This window comes from Myotis lucifugus, unplaced genomic scaffold, assembly GCF_000147115.1.
Source record: "Myotis lucifugus unplaced genomic scaffold, Myoluc2.0 scaffold_157, whole genome shotgun sequence".
Lineage (NCBI taxonomy): Eukaryota > Metazoa > Chordata > Mammalia > Chiroptera > Vespertilionidae > Myotis > Myotis lucifugus.
In genome coordinates, this window is record NW_005871205.1 from 2,628,367 (window position 1) to 2,645,235 (window position 16,869).

The 16,869-nt window shown below is 48.8% G+C and overlaps 1 protein-coding gene across 11 annotated transcripts in view; it reads right to left on the minus strand.

Moving 5' to 3' along the window:
• Positions 1 to 1,295: 1,295 nt before the first annotated feature.
• SLC6A4 (solute carrier family 6 member 4) overlaps positions 1,296 to 16,869 on the minus strand; it is a 40,868-nt gene continuing 25,294 nt past the window's right edge. For 5 of the 11 annotated variants that reach the window (XM_023759510.1, XM_014461622.2, XM_006095553.3 and 2 more), the window contains 7 exons: positions 15,671 to 15,798; positions 15,298 to 15,410; positions 14,515 to 14,646; positions 13,233 to 13,332; positions 10,751 to 10,851; positions 6,371 to 6,538; positions 1,296 to 1,924 (listed from right to left, as the gene is read on the minus strand). In XM_023759510.1, coding sequence (XP_023615278.1) covers positions 1,850 to 1,924; positions 6,371 to 6,538; positions 10,751 to 10,851; positions 13,233 to 13,332; positions 14,515 to 14,646; positions 15,298 to 15,410; positions 15,671 to 15,798 — 817 coding nt within the window. In that variant the 3' untranslated portion in view covers positions 1,296 to 1,849. Of the gene's footprint in view, positions 1,925 to 6,370; positions 6,539 to 10,750; positions 10,852 to 11,300; positions 11,311 to 12,165; positions 12,273 to 13,232; positions 13,333 to 13,611; positions 13,682 to 13,717; positions 14,337 to 14,514; positions 14,647 to 15,297; positions 15,411 to 15,670; positions 15,799 to 16,869 lie in introns of those variants that run through there. The other 6 variants (XM_014461623.2, XM_023759511.1, XR_002830895.1 and 3 more) reach the window with 6 other exon arrangements.

The window sequence follows — 16,869 nt, forward strand, 5'->3', positions numbered from 1 at the left end:
GATATCTATTCTCTTCCCTAAATGAGAAGGTGGTTCTTCAGCAGCCATTTTTTCTGATGAAATGCTCCACCAATACACACTGTTTCCAAATTAGCTGGCCAGTGAACATCTATTTTGGTAACTTAAGAAACAGACAAAAACTTGCATTTGTGGTACAGCAACAGTTTGACATGGGTTTTGTGATGTGTTGATAAGAGGAATACCACCTAAAATTCCAATGTTGTGTCATTTTCCGAAAAAGACTTCTCTTGAAAAGGTTAATTGTTTGAAACACCTAATGTAGAAACAATACTGACTAGATTGCAACTATATGAAACAAAAGGACAGACATATTTAATATCCATCCTAAAATATTTATTTTGTTTATTGTGGGAAATGCCTACTAAACCAATTGAGAGGGGTGTTATTTTATTTTAATAGAGGAAATAAAACAAGTTCGCCTTTTTTTTTTTTTTAGAAGTTTCCAGGTGCTAAGAAGAACAAAGAAATTAGCTTTGTCATCAGGTTTGTTTCTGCCTCTAATGTAGTTATCTGAACTTTCAAGTATTGTTCTCTCATTAAAATTTAGAGGCAGTTAAGTAATGAGGGAAAAGAGCAATACTACAGAAAGTAAGAAAAAAGTTTAGGGCTTTGAAATAATCCTTCCATGGAACTAAATTCAACAGATTTTAATAAAAAATCAATGACTTAACTCTGATATTGAAGAAAAAATTCAGGCTGTTTAAAGTAGACCAGAAAAGCTTTCTACAGTATAGGGATATTCCTGGTTTCAACATTTCCTTTGTCGTATTGGAGTTATAATTTCATTCTCTAGCATGCTTCTCAAGCAAGTACTATCTAGGCTCACCTTCCTAATTTAGTCTTTTTTTGTACCTCTCCCTGCATTTTAAATAATGTATGATTTCCATGGTGACTTTAAAGTATATAACTTCTCACTTAGCATACGGCTGTTTTGCTTTTATTATGTTACTTGTGGGATGACAGGTTGTAGCATAGTCTTTGCTGACCAAATGTTTAGCGGAGAGAGACAGGAATATGACAAAGTTCAGCAAATGCTAAAGGTTGGCCCATAAAGAAAGGTTTATGGGCTCAAGTAGTGTCCCTGGAAAAGGAAAAGGTGGCAGAACATGCCGTGGTAATTATATGCTTCAAATAATAACATTCATACACATCTGAGTAGGTAGAATTGGTTGATATAAGAAAAATTAGCGGAAATGCAAATCATTCGGAACGGGCCCAAAGTATTGGAATAAAGATAAGGGTACGCTGAAACAACAGTACACAGACACACACGCTCACATTATTTTTCAGTTTAGTTTCTTATATTTTCCTCTCCTGACTCCACAGCAGCACATGGGTTACAGGGGTCTAGTAGATCCAGCTATGAAAGTCTATGCTACTCAGAAAATAAATGCCTAGCAGTAAATGGCGTATGCATCCATGAACAATGAGGACTTCAGAAGCAAACAGATGTCAGACACCAAGGATCATAACGAGAAGTGATACAGTAGACGTTCACAGACTTGATTCTAAACCTAGTCCTAACTGATTACATGGTGGTTTTCATCACCTCCATACACACCCTCACGCATCCAAAATCGTCCAGTTCGGCTGCCTCACAGAGTCTAACATGGTCACATGTCCAGGAGATGTCACAGGAAGAAGTAGCTGGAGGCCATGAGAGTCTGGGCACCATAGTCTTTGGAGACTGTGTCTCTCTGAAGAAGGCCCTTCCATTGTCAGGCTTAGCTGGAAACTCATTCACTTGGAGGGAGAAGACGGCGCAACTCGTCAGAGCTGGAGGAAGAGGTGGTGGGGAAGCCACTCGCCCTCCTCTCGTTGAAGCGTTTTACACGGCATTCAGGCGGATGTCCCCACAGGGAATTTCTGTTGGTGTTTCTGGAGTGATACTTTTAATAATACGCTGTGGGGAAGAAAATAGGTCGTTATAAACATTCTTGTGATTTAACAGTACTGAAAAGGTATTCCAACATTAATATTACAACAAAGTTTAAATAGCATTTTAATGGCATTTCGTAGTACGTTGGAATAGTCTCAAAGGAATTCCTAATTTATTCATTCCCAAGGGTGAATGGAAATGGAATATTTGGGAGCTACAGGCATCTGTAAACTAATCATGAAAGTCATTATATCACTCAAGGGAGAAAACGGGCCTTCAATAGAACTCTGCTGGCCTATGACATGCTTTTGAAGACCTAGGAAAACGCATCTTTTTCTCTGGAAGGAGGAGGTTTCATGTGGCCACAGGGCTCGGGGAGCAGAGTGAGTGCTGTGTCCAGGCGCCCTCCCGCCCTCAGCCCTGCACACACACTACAGGCAGAGCCATCAGCCATGTCACAGCCAGGATGTTACTGATTTAATGAATCCACCTGTAAAGGCACACTGGTCCGTTCAGACCAGGGTGCAACTCATCACATAATTTACATTTTAAAAGATGTGACCATTGAAATCACCCCTAAAGTCATCTCATTCTGACACAGTCCTCATCACGGGGGGGAAAGCTGAGAACTTTTGCATTAGAAACAGCTGAAGTACACAGAAGCTTCAAGACAGATCTGAAATATGCTTGGGCTTGTGTAGACAGCTTGCAGTAGACAGCTCGCCTGTAAAAGCATCAGGGTGGCATGAAGCAGCTCCGGGAGGCGGCGGAGGGAAAACAGCGGCGCTGCAGAGGCTTAGAAAAACCTCTATGAAGTTGCTTCGTAAAATCTTTGATGGCAAAGTCTGACCACCGTAAGCAGGCAAAATTGGATCCGAACACCTTTTTTGATTGACTGATTTTAGGAGAAGTTCCATGGCCTTGTCCTTTGTATTTTGGATTCAAAAGAACATAGTCCATGGCCCTGGCCTGGCAGCTCAGTTGGTTAGAGGGTCATTCTGATACACCAAGGTTGAAGGTTCGATCCCTGGTCAGGGCACATACAAGAAACAACCAATGAGTGCATAAATAAGTGGAACAACAAATCGATGTTCTCTCTCTCTCTCTCTCTCTCTCTCTCTCTCTCTCTCTCTCATCAATAAATACTTTTTAAAAAAAAGTACATAGTCCCCCTCAATCTTTTTTATTTCCTGGTTCCAGAAGTTCTTTGATGAGCAGGGCCTATGGAATTCAAACAGGGCCATTCTCATAGTTAATGAAATTCACAAAATTGTACACGTTGTGCTCCTAATGATCTTAATATTCAAATACTGAAACCTCACCCAGGAGACCCATTTAAAAAGGAATTCCTGCAGTGTCTATCAGCTGCTTTGAAATGTGAAGTTATGGAAAGCAACATTTCTCAAACCATCCTTCCCTGCAGATGAACATGTAACCTGATTACACAGAAGTATGTAAGCCAATTAAATGGAATATGTAACCTGATTACACAGAGTTATATCTTGCTAATTGGGAACTGGGCACAGATCACTCTAGTCTTAAGTGTTGCACAGAAGGAGAAGAAAGCACCGAGGTGTACGGTGAACCACATTGCACCCTGGCCCCCACCGACCTATTCAGCTGCCCCTCTGGCTGCTGATTCCCCCAGTCTGCCAGGCCCACCCTTGCTTTCATATTTTGGCAGCATTTCAGTGGCCAGACTACTGTGACTCTCAAAATTTGCCAGCCCTGGCCTTCTGCAAGGTGCTCATCTAAGAAATGGATCCCTGTTGGATGCCTACTCATCAGGGACCAGTATCTTGTGCAGAGTACCAGGGGCTTCTGTGAATGGCCTAATCGAGTTGATGACGCCAACCTTGAGCCTTCCTCCTACAGGTGAATGTGATATCCTCCAAATTACAGGTGGGCAAGTGGTGGCTCCACAAACTCCAACCTGGTGTATGGCCGGGGCCCACAAGAGTGAAGAAACTTACCTTTCTCTTAGCCTTCATGTTTTTACCATTTACCATATTAACATTTCATATGCAGCCTCCCTCTCTCATAGAAAGAATGTTATAGACCAGTGTCAGAGGTGACACGCGAACTCATTTTTTTGGTTGATTTTTCTTTGTCAAATGGCATTTAAATATATAAAAGAAATATCAAAAATATAAGTCTTTGTTTTACTGTGGTTGCAAATATCAAACAATTTCTCTATGTGACACGGCACCAGAGTTAAGTTAGGGTTTTTCAAAATGCTGACACGCCGAGCTCAAAAGGTTCGCCATCACTGTAATAGACCATCAAGTATGGTATTCACGAATAATTACCGTCCCTTGGTGTTCTTGGCAAAAAAACAGGACATGCTTTATCGCTCTCGGAGACTAAGATGCACGTGGGCATTTAAAGCTTTTGGGAAGTCCTGCAGTAAAGAAACCTATTCAACTTGCCTTGACCCAGCATTCTCCAAAACCTTTTGACTACATAAAAAATTCCCCCCCTGCAGTAATGCCTACTGATAAGCCATGGAATGATTGATCCTTACAATATATTAACATCTGAACCTGGCTGGTGTGGCTCAGTGATTGAGCATCGACCTATAAACCAGGAGGTCACAGTTCGATTCCCAGTCAAGGCACATGCTTGGGTTGTGGACTCGATCCCCAGTGTGGGATGTAGAGGACACAGTCGATCAATGATTCTTTCTCATCATTGACGTTTCTATCTCTCTAGCCCTCTCTGAAATCAATAAAAATATATTTTCAAAAAATATTAACATTTGGGAAATGTTAATCCAGTCCGACGAGCACATTTTAAGGCCACGAGAAGGCGAATAACTTGCCCTAGCTGAGCAGGTCTTCTCCCTCCCGGTCCTCCTTGACTGGTAACTCACTGTTCCCTCTCTGGTGGCCTCTGGCAAAGGTGGCCCTACGACCAGCCTTACCTCTACCACTGATGGATCTGAGCTCTATTAAGTATACACCTCTGGGTGGCATATCCTTGTGGCTAATGGGGAATTTGCAAGAAAGATGATCAAGATTTGAGTCTGTGCCCAAAGAATACTGACATTTATTAAACTGAGTTCCCAACCCTGACCTTGGCCTCTGGGTTTGAGTCAAGAGAGCCAGGGGCCCCTCACAGCTGCCATAAAGGACAACCTGAAGAAACAAATTCAGTGACTAGGTCTGAGCATGTGTTTCAAGCAGCACCAAAGTTCAAGGCCCTTGGGAGGAATGAGATGTGACAGGACAGGGTTGGGTGTAGGAGATGAGTAACTCCTTACCGAGTTCTATTCACCTAGAGTTCAGTTTCCCCACTTGGACAAAGCAATGAACTCAGTTCTCAGGAAGGGCTGATGCTTAATTGCCTCATGTTCTCTTGACTCATGTTTCTTAGAAGGCATTTTAGGGAGATGAGTGCGTTGGTCTCATGCTTGGGTTTTGCTTCTTAGGGCCCAGAGACCAGCCCATCTGTTTTCAGTTCATTATGGAATGCCACCTCTTCTGGCTTTCCCCAAATACACTCTTCCCCTTTGAGCTTATCCCCTACAATAGCACCCACCTACGGACTTGGAAGCGACCTGAACTACTAATTCTACAACATAGGATAAAAAAAAATGGCAACTCACCTCTCCCTAACCTCTAGCTCCAATGTCTACATCAGCGAACTCTGAGAGGGCAAACTGAGGACAAAAGAGAAGCTGCAACTAAAGGGAGAGCATGGGACCAAGAATCAGGAGCCTTCCCTGGCCGGTTTGGCTCAGTGGATAGAGCGCCGGCCTGCGGGCTCAAGGGTCCCAGGTTCGATTCCAGTCAAGGGCATGTACCTTGGTTGCGGGCACATACCCAGTAGGGAGTGTGCAGGAGGCAGCTGATTGATGTTTCTCTCTCATCGATGTTTCTAACTCTCTATCCCTCTCCCTTCCTCTCTGTAAAAAAATCAATAAAATATATAATAAAGAAAAAATTTTGTATATTGCCCCAGGCACCACTGATTTGAATCCAATGGCAAGCAGGAGGCAAAGGAGTTATCTGGTAAGTTTAGGACACTGCATACACCCCACGCCGTACACCATGCTGCTCCCAAATGACCAGCTCCTTCCTTCACTGTTGATTTGAGGTTTAGGGGAAATGCCTTAAGAGGACAGTGGCAGCTGTGTGAGGTCTACATAGTGTAAGTTATCTATAATAATAAAAGGATAATATGCTAATTAGACCGATTGTCCTTCCAGGCGTCATTCCAGACGAAGCTGGGGCTGGAGGGAAGCCGGTGCCAGCAGCCAGGGGAAGGAAGGCCTACTCTTGCACGAATTTTCGTGCATTGGGTCTCTAGTATAAATATATAAGGTGAATTTCATGTGGTGGACTTATCTCCTTTGAATAGATCATAACAAGAGAATCCTTTTCTCCCCAAACAATTACCAGTCTGCACGCGCGCGCGCGCACACACACACACACACACACACACACACACACACTAGCGAGCACACACCTCCTTCAGTGTCCCTGGAGTGATGATCAGCCGGTAGGTTATGTAGGTGGGGATGCAGATGAAAGACGAGGTCCCTATGCAGTAACCGAGGACGATGCTCCAGTGAGGATAAGTATACTGGAAAAGTCGCAGCTGTGGCGGGCTCATCAAAAAGCTGCAAATGATGAACTAAAACAGAAATTCCAAGAAACATTAAAAATCTTAACGATATCTGTGCAACTAGACGCAGTTCTGATACCACGAACACCAAATGTAAAGCTAAGATACTTTCAGGAAGTTCCCAAACTGTGTGCAGTATCTCAGCTTGAACTCTGACACACTAAATGCACCGATTCCTGTGCCTCATTTACTGCAAAATAAAACAGCCAGGTGCTTATCTTGACTTTCCTCCCGACCCCCCACCTCAACCTCTACAGCGTTGATTTGAGGTTTATGGGACGGGAGTGGGGGTGCCGAGACCTCAGAATGTTATTTAAGGGAGTTACAGCACCCCCTTCAGGGCAAAGGGGAAGAGATTGGCCGACACCAGAAGTGGTTTGGGCTCCTCTTATCAGACGGGGGAGGAATAAGCTGTGTGACCGCTCCACGGCCCCTGCCAGCCCGGCCCCTGGCAGCCCGGGGGCCTCCTGTTCCCCTCTGCTTTGCTCCCATGTCCTGCCTTCCTCGGCTGCAGTGGTTTTGGTTGGATAGAAGGGACCTATGTCCAGGAGAGAGATTGAGGTTCCTGGGTCTGTGCTCCTTCTCTCCCCTGCCCAGGGCTGCTTCCTGCATTAAGCGTCTTAGCTGGGGTCGCTACAAGGCTGGCTGTGCCCCCAGACATCCCAACAACGAATGCCTGCCTGCCACAGGCCCCCGTAACGAAAGGGACAATGGAAGGAAAAAGCAGCCTAATCTACTTTCTCCTTGAAAATTCAGTGAAGAATTTGAGCAAGAAAAATTCCACGGCGTGCTCCCGACACTCGGTTTATGCGTTTTCTTATTTCAGTTTGGTTTCCAGAGAGAGAGCGTCAGTATCGGTTTTTGCCTAGTAACCACTGTGGCCAAATACTTATTGCTCTTGATTTAATTTTCTTTTATTTCATAGTCATAAAGAAGACAGTAATGTAAATTATTTGTGTGGTTAAACATCTATTTATATCTCTTCTTTTCTTTGTCTGCAGGTAATAAAATGGGAAATTGTTAAACACACATCCATCTTCTGAGCAGTGTTGTCCTAAGCCCAGGAGGAAGCTTTCAAAACAGGAGCCCCGCCAATCCAAACCTTTCTCTGGACTTACTCTCCTCACTCCAGACGTGGCTACTAAGGAGGGTAGTTTTGGAACAGGGAAGGCGGGGGGTGGGGAGGGGGGGGGTGTCTGGTTAGGAGCCATCCCTGCTGTGACTCCTCTCATCTTGACGTCAGGTGTGAAGTCTAGTGCAGCTCAGGGAGGCCTCAAGCCTTTGTTGTGGCCAGGACACATTGTTTTAGGCACGCACCCCTTTGCACGTCCCAGCCTCACCCCTTTGCACGTCCCAGCCTCACTCACCCCTTTACACGTCCCAGCCTCACCCCTTTACACGTCCCAGGCGCTCCTTGCTCGTAGACAATATTTTCTTTTTTTGTAACTTGGCTTCAGTGACAAAGATTATTTTTAGTAAGCTACTCATTGTTTACCTAGAGCAGCCTTATAAAGCCCAGAGCAGGGGATCTGTTTAAGTAAACCCAGAAGTGGAAGACAGATGCCCTCCTCTTCATCGTGCCCCGGAGCACTTGCCTCTACAGGACACGAGGAAAGCGAGCATCACGGGAATGATGAGTAATGTGTCTGAACCCAGGATCTGCACGTAGGTTTTGCTGGACAGCAAAACACACAGTCCACCAGGAGCTCGCCCGGTCCACCAGACACCCCAGCAGTTCACAGAAGTGAAAACAGTAAAAGCCTGGGGCCGGGGTCAGGTCGAGAGGCGAGGCACTCACCTCGGGCACAACACTTCAGGGGGCCAAAATTTCAGGAGTCAAGATAAGTAATATCTGAGCGCAGTATGTTACAAAGACAGGATCTGACACGGCCGGATTAGGGTGAGGGGAGTGAGCTAAGTCATCCCAATGCGGGGTTGGATCCTGTCTCTATTTTAAATGTTGATATTTTGTTCATCAGGGATTGTTTTGGGCATTAATTTCAGATTTTTAAAAAATATTGCATTCAAATAGCATTTACAGCCCTGGCCGGTGAGGCTCGGGGGTTGGAGCATAGGCCCGTGCACCAAAGGGTCTCGGGTTCCATTGCCAGTCAAGGGCATGGGCCTGGGTTGCAGGTTCAATTCCTGGCCCCAGTCGGAGCATGAGTGGGAGGCAACCAATTGATGTGTTTCTCTCACATTGATGTTTCTCTCTTTCTCCCTCCCTCCCTCTTTCCCTTCCACTCTCTTTAAAAAACCAATGGAAAAAATATCCTCAGGTGAGGATTAACGAAGAAAAAATAGCATTTATTTTTATTGCTGAGATTTTGGGTGCCCCCTTAAATTTTATGTCCGTGTTGAGTGCCTCGGTTGCCTCTCCCAAATGTGAGCCCTGGACATCATTTCCTGCCTGTGTGGGGACTGCTGAAGCAAACAAACAAACACTACTTCTTCCCTCAAGAAACGAATCCAGTGTCTCCTTCCTTTGAAAAACAAATGAAAGGATTTAAGTAGATTACGGAGAAGCACTGGTAATAACGTAAATGAATAACCCATTTATGTCAGGACTTCGACTTCTAGTCATGTCAGGCAGGTGATTCAGACCAACCCTCTCGCTGGAAACAGCTACCGTTTCTGGATTCTAAAATGGATATGTTTCTAATCATGTATCGAAAAGCGACAAGGAGTTGGTAAGGCAACAAGGAACGGCCGGGCCAGGGTCTAGGGGACCCTGGAGCCCAGAGCCCACACCAGAGCCGCTGGGCGTTCCTGCTGCTCGGCTGGCTCAGGTTGTGGAAACCTCGCGGAGGAATTCTGGGGAGAGGCACGGGCAGCGTTGAGAAGGCCAGGTGAGCATGTCGTTCATCTCATAGACGGATGTGTTGTACAAAAAGTACAGAGAATAAAGGGCTTCCCTGAGAAAGTCAAAACAGATGGCAAAAAGGGCTGTTTTCAAAGAGGGGGGAAGGCACAGCCGTGGGCCAAAGGCAGAGACGTCCTAAGGACAATGGATGGCCCAGACGCTGCTAATAAGCTGGAGCTTATTAGGTAGGAAGTCTACCGTAATAACGTTTCCGGCGCTAAAAGGTAGACAAGCTCCCCCTTCCCAAATAAACCTATAGGCACACGAAAGACCAGGACAGCAGTCCCTGCCGATGTGCACGGCGTGGCTCCCCCCAGGCCACCTCCGAGCGCACGTGGGGTGCTAGCAGGTGCTTTCCATCGCTGGGCAGACATCTCCTCCAGACGGACACCAGGGAAGCGCAGGGCACCTGCAGCAAAGATGCTGTGGCCCCCGAACACGTCCTGGCAAATGGGCAACGGCTGAACCCAAATGTTCTCATCCAGCTCCTTCGGCAATAAGTAGATTCTACTATGGACTCAGGTCACACTGGGGGACCTGTGTGGGGGCGTCTTTAAGAAAATGGACAGAAGCCTGGCCAGCACGGCTCAGTGGCTGAGCATCAACCTACGAACCAGGAGGTCACTGTTCAATTCCCTGTCAGGGCACATGCTCAGGTTGCGGGCTCGATCCCCAGTGTGGGGCGTGCAGGAGGCAGCCCATCAGTGACTCTCTCTCATCATTGAAGTTTCTATCTTCACTCCCTCTCCCTTCCTCTCTGAGATCAATCAAAACATATTTTTTTAAAAAGAAAAGAAAATGGACATAAAACCACTAGGACCCTGCCCAGGGCCTCGTGAGCAGCCCAGTAAAGCCTTCCCCAGCCTTGAACAGTTCTCAATTGTCATGTGATCTCAGACCCTTTACTTAGCGTCTCTAAGCCTCAATTTCCTTAAATGTAAATTGGGGTATTAGAGCTATACGACCTCACAGAATTGCAGTGAGGATTAAAAGTAATACCATGTCTGGCCTGGTGCTTACTGTTCAGTAAAGTTTCTTTATCATGATCCCTGAGCAGGGAAGGAAGCAGTAAGGTGACCGAGGCCCGGATGACGCTATGGTGTTGGAAGTCAGAAGAGTGGTTAGCCGTGGGGGGCACGGTGACTGGGAGGGGACACAGAGGGGCTTCAGCTCATTGTTTTTCTTCTTGGTATGATTTTGGCTACAAAAGTGTGCTCCCTCTATAACAGTGTAGGGCATGTACACTTACAATTTGGACCCTTTTCTGTGTATGTTTCACTTCGATACGACTTATTTCTTGTAAGTGTTTGAGTGGGTCTTTCTCCAGGGCCGGAAGGAGAAGGGAAAGAACAACTCACCAGGAGAAACAGAGGGCTGATGGCCACCCAGCAGATCCTCCAAAACCATCCGGGGCTGAAGCCCAGCATCTCCTTCACGTCGCTGCAGAACTGGGTGATGCCTGCAACCAGCCGGGGGCGGGGGCGGGGAGAGAGAGAGGGAGACTGATCACTGCGAGAGGACTCCCTCAGAGAGAGGAGCCGCCATGAAATGTCCCGTGAGGGGCTCAGGGCACCGATCTGGGCTGAAAGTGGGAGAAAGTGGGACAGAGGGACTTGTCCCAGAATCGCATTTCAGAGCAAGCAACGTTCTTTCTGCATAGAGTAGGCTGGGTAGGGGGACCGCTGGGGAGAGACCTACAGCCCCCTCCTGGTGCCCACACGGCCTTTCTAAGATCTCAGCATACATTTTATTTTTTTATTGCTACTGTGGAAAAGGAAGTTATGTTTCTGTTAGGAATGACGAACCCGCAAAACAGACTGACTTGGACCTGATGACCATGTACGGGAAACTTCCATTTTAACCACAGCACGGCCCAGCCCCCTGTCAGAGCACCATCAGGGTTCTTCTGTCAAAGTAACTGGCATGGAAGTGAGAAGTGAGACCCCGGCTGGTGAGAAATCGAGAAGGGGCAGGAAGGGTGCCCTGTGCTGGCTTCCCTGAGAGAGCCTGGCAGTACCTCGGGCAGGTCTAGAGTGGTGCTCACACTTGAACTTTGTCGTCTGAATTGCCAAGGAGGTGGGGAGGACTTCTTTTTAAAAAACTGGACTCACATGCAACTCAAAACATGCCCTCCTTCATATCTATCTATCTATCTATCTATCTATCTATCTATCTATCTATCTATAAAGCCCTAAGCAACTGGTCAACCATTTGACCAGTCGCTATGACCACCAGGGGGCAGACGCTCAAGGCAGGAGCTGCCCCCTGGTGGTTAGTGTACTCTGACAGCAGGAGCACCGCTCAGAGAGCTTACTGAGTGGCAGTAGCAGGCGCAGCGGGGCCAGGATGTGCGGGAGTGGTGCGGTGCCCGGCACGGCCGCCTGCCGCTTCTTGCACTACTACATCCCTTGGGGGATGTCGAACTGCCAGTTTCGGCCTGACCCCTGGCCAGCCTGTGAGGATTGGGAGTCTGACATCCCCTGAGGGGTCCTAGATTGCGAGAGGGCGCAGGCCAGGCTGAGGGATCCCACCAGTGCACGAATCTGTGCACCAGGCCTCTAGTTATACATAATGACAAACACACTAAAGCTGTTTTATTATCATAGGAACTAGGAAAATAAACACATTTTCAGAATGGATTCGTCTCTTCTGGATTTTAAAGATAAAGAGAGGCATCCCTGGACCTGGTTGTCTTCACTCCGATTGCCTGTGCCCTCCCCAGCCCCATGCAGGGGCTCCTGGGACTCCTGCCGGGGGACCCAGGTGAGCTCACTGTGTGTGCTCCTTCCCGGAGGTTTCATCCTTATCAGATTCCATCCCAGGACCTGAGGCGGTTTCTCCAGGGCAGATCATCCAAACAGGAACATTCTTGCCTCCTCCTAGAAGATAAACTAACCTCTGCCTCGCGACTCTGCGGGGAGCTCTTGCCTGCGAAATGTAAGCTGAGGGCCACTCTCTGTGACAGTGGGATATGGTCCCTGCAAATGCCTTCACCGGGACCTGCTTCTCTGTGTTCCGCCCAGTTCTCACCGCCAGTCAGGATGGTAAGCATCCACTGTGGCTGAGCTGCAGGGACCGCGTCAGCCTGTCTCCACCGGGTGAACATTTCAACTCAGGGGGAGGCCCTAGCCCAGCGGTTCTCAACCTGTGGGTCACGACCCCTTTGGCGGTCCAACGACCCTTTCACAGGAGTCGCCGAAGACCATCCTGCCTATCAGATATTTACATGAAGATTCATAACAGTAGCAACATTACAGTTATGAAGTAGCAACGAAAATAATTGTATGGTTGGGTCACAACATGAGGAACTGTATTTAAAGGGCCAGAAGGCTGAGAACCACTGCCCTCGCCGATTTGGCTCAGTGGATAGAGCGTCGGCCTGCGGACCGAAGGGTCCCCGGTTCACTTCCAGTCAAGGGCACGTACCTCGGTTGCAGGCTCCTCTCCAGCCCTGCTCAGGGCTTATGTAAGAGGCAACCAATCGATGTGTTTCTCTCACAACGATATTTCTCTCTGTCTTTCCTTCTCTGTAAAAATCAATGCAAAAATATCCTGGGGTGAGGACGTAAATAAGTCAGTAAATAAATAAAATAAACTCAGAGAGGAAAAAACATCCTCCCCAGGTAAAAGCGACCTGCTGTGCGAGGGAGGCGGGAGAGGAGGGCCTGTTTCTGAGGAAGGCACTCACCTGAGCTTATCTCACAGACCCACCCGGAGGTGACATCTCGCACCCGCCCCCCGCCCCGCCCGCCCGCCCTTTGGTGAAATCAGCCCTGCCCCAGTCTGGTGGCTGCGGGCTGACGGAGACAGGACTGTGGTTGGTGGAAGGCAGCATCTTACCGTAGAACCAGAACACGGCCATGGCTTCTATCAGGGCCACGGTGAGCACGGCGGGCCCCGTGGCGTACTCCTCCAGCAGCTTCACCACGTAGGCCCCGCCCTGCAAAGGCGAGCAGGCCCTGGTCAGGGGTCGCCTGAGGCATCGCCTCCTCTTTACCAGAGGGGCCTCAACGAAGGATCATTCTGGGGAGTCCCACCGTGGACCTAATATAAGGGCCTCAGGGTGGACCAGATTCCACCCCTCGAGGCCTCTCCCCTCCCAGTGGAGTGCCCCCTTCGTGTTTCCTCTCGCACTAAGTTTTAAGAGACACACTCAAAAGGGCCTTGATCTATTTTCAACTTTCTTCAATTTACCGAGCACCTACTATGTATACTCTACCTTAGAGAATCCCGGTCCCTAAAGACTGAATCTGGGCCCTGCTGGTGTGGCTCAGTGGTTGAGCATCGACCTAGGAACCAGGTCACGGTTCGATTCCTGGTCAGAGCACATGCCTAGGTTGTGGGCTTGATCCCCAGTGAGGGGCGTGCAGGAGGCAGCCCAGCAATGATTCTCTCTCATTACTGATGTGTCTATCTCTCCTTCTCCCTTCCTCTCTGAATCTGGGAGATTCCACAGTGCCAGACCCACCGCGTACATGGGTCACACCTTCCGCCCTAACTCATACGTCCCTCGGGTCCTGCTCAGGGTCCCAGCACCCTATCGAAGCTCCACAGACACTGGGTCGTGGCTTGAAGATTCGTATCTGCAAAATCTGCCTGGAGACAGGACACAAGCTTAGGAAATCTGTGGGTACTTATCTGATGTCCATTTTACAGTATTTGCTTCAGCTAAAAAAAAAAAAAATCACTGGAGGGGATCTGACGCCTTCACCATTGCAAGTTCTCTGGAGGAGACCCGGTGACATCGCAAACCTGAGACGCCAGCCTCCAGATGCTCTGCACATCCGGACATCAGGGCAATATTGCCACGAAAGCAGCCCAAGGGGCTGGGAATACACTGGAAAAGCAAATCTTCGTTTTTCTCCAGATGTGCTGCCAAGCCCGGAATCTAGTTGGAGCGACTGGAAAATGCCAACAGTCTCCAGATTCTACGGACAGACGCCACTAGAAACAACGTTTCTTTTTATCTTTGATGACAAGCTTTTTATAAGCCTCCCCCTCTCCCCGCTTTGGCCCCAAAGCCAGGGCACCATGTGGGATGGAAGGAAAGGAATGGCTTCTTGAAGCGTTCGTCCTCCTGCCCTCGGGGAGCTGACTCAAAGCCGAGGGGTGGGATACTCACAAACGTCAGGGTGAACAGGGACCCGAAGAAGCAGGTCACGACCACACCGAGCACCAACAACTCCCGGCGCTTGGACCAGATGTGCGGAAACTCATCCAGCACCGCCGTGATCACCCCCTCCAAGCCTGCAAACTGAGGGGGACGCACACATGGTCACAGGGGCGGCTTCGGCACAAAGCTGTCACCTTCCAGGGCGGTGAACGGGAGGGCGGGGTTAAGACCGGCAAGCGACCGGCCAAGCTGCTCATGATCAGCAGCCCTCACTGCAACTGCCTTTTCCTGTTTATAGTCCTTCAGAGCCCACCCCTGAGGACATGAAGGAAGGACAACACAGCACGTGGAGAGGACTTTTTATGGGAGGTCTCTTGGGGAGCCCAGACTCAGTCCACGCTAAGTGCAAGGCCCGGAGCCGGATGTGGGTGGCAGGGCACTGAGACGCAGGCGACCTTGCCCCGGCCTCTCGCTGCTGCCATCAGGCCATGGGACCGTGCACAGTAATAGCAGCTCACATAGGCTGAGCCCCTGGCCTGTGGATATACACCCAGTCACCCCATCCATGACTCTCTAAGGTACTAGAGGGCGGTAAGCACAGTCGATGAGGAGTGAATTAGGGGCTGGGGGAGCACCAGGAGGGGGCAGCCAACACCACCTGGGGCGGGGGGGGGAGGGGGGGGAGGCGGGGGTAGGATGGGAGGGAACCGGTACAACTTCCTCTTTCCACCCCCCTTCCTCCACCTCCTCCTTTCCCCCCTCCTCTCCGTCCTTCCCTCCCCATCCACTCACCGTGCTATCCAAGCCCAGTGTGATCAACATCAAGAAGAAGATGATGGCAAAGAAGGTGGACGCCGGCATGTTGGCGATGGCTTCTGCGTATGTGATGAAGAGGAGACTGGGGCCTGAGACAGAGGGGGAGGGGGAGCCCATAGTGTATTCAAGGCCCCGGGACGGGGTGTCCAGGGAGCTGCCCCATCCCCACCATGGCCTGAACACCTGGAAAGGGTTGAGATCTCCAAGGCATTACATTTCTTTAAGATCTTTGAAAAATTAAACAAAATAAAACATTTAGAAATCATTCAAATGTTAGATATTGAAAAGCTCCAAAGAGCAGCAAAGCAATTCCATGGGAACACGGGACCTGAACGGAACGAGGCCCCACCTGCGTCTTTGGCCACCTCGGACACGTCTTCCTTCCGCATCTCAGCCATGTAGCCAAGCACCGTGAAAATGACAAATCCCGAAACGAAGCTCGTCATGCAGTTCACCAGGCTGGTCACCAGGGCGTCCCTGGAGCAGAAAACCCAAGGGGGCTGAGACATGTCCAAGTCAGGAGTCTGAGGAGCATCTGTCTCGGGGTGCGGCAAGGGTGAGCGGGCTGAGCTCACAGGGACGTCGAGCCCGACCTGGTGTCCCTTCCCCCTCCCAGCGCCCGGCCTCTCAGACTGTTGGACCAGCCTGGAAGCACAAGCTGCCCTTATTATCACACATGGCAGGGAGGACAGCTGGTCAGGGTGGTTTTATAATACCGCCCTGATGTGAGCCAGCACAGCACAGACCTCGGTTTCAAACAAGGTTTGCTCTGAAGCAGGGCCTGGGTTAGGTGGGAGCCGAAGGACATCTTGGCCTCCCATTTTTTAAAAATATATATATTTTTTATTAATTTTTTTACAGAGAGGGATAGAGAGTTAGAAACATCGATGAGAGAGAAACATCGATCAGCTGCCTCCTGCACACTCCCCACTGGGGATGTGCCCGCAACCAAGGCACATGCCCTTGACTGGAATCGAACCTGGGACCCTTCAGTCCGCAGGCCGACGCTCTATCCACTGAGCCAAACCAGTCAGGGCTTGGCCTCCCATTTGTGAAGTGCTCAGATTTAGGCTTTTGCATCATGTGCCACTGAGGTGACAAGACTGCCACAGTGACACCCTGACACTTTTAATAGAAGACCTCATCGTAGGACTTCCGGCCGGTGTCCCAACGCAAGGCCACATTGCTCGGGAGTATGTGAATTCCTTTTTATTTTTTTAATTAATTCTGTAATTATGAGTAGCATAATTCGATTGCTGCACCTTGCCATCTGTGATAGAACATTAAAACAAAGTCAACTCTAAAGATGGTGAGTGATATTTAAATCATAATTGGTGCAATACTTTCTTTTATCAACATTTCTGAAATAAGATTTTACCATAAAAATGATGGTGTTTTGTGTTGGTCAAAATAGTTCAGTCAGCCCTGCCTGGTGTGTCTCAGTGATTAGAGCTTCGGCCTGCGCACCGAAGGGTCAAGAGTTCAATTCCCGGTCAAGGGCATGTGTCTGGGTTGCAGGTTTGATCCAGGCCCCTGGTTGGGGCGAGT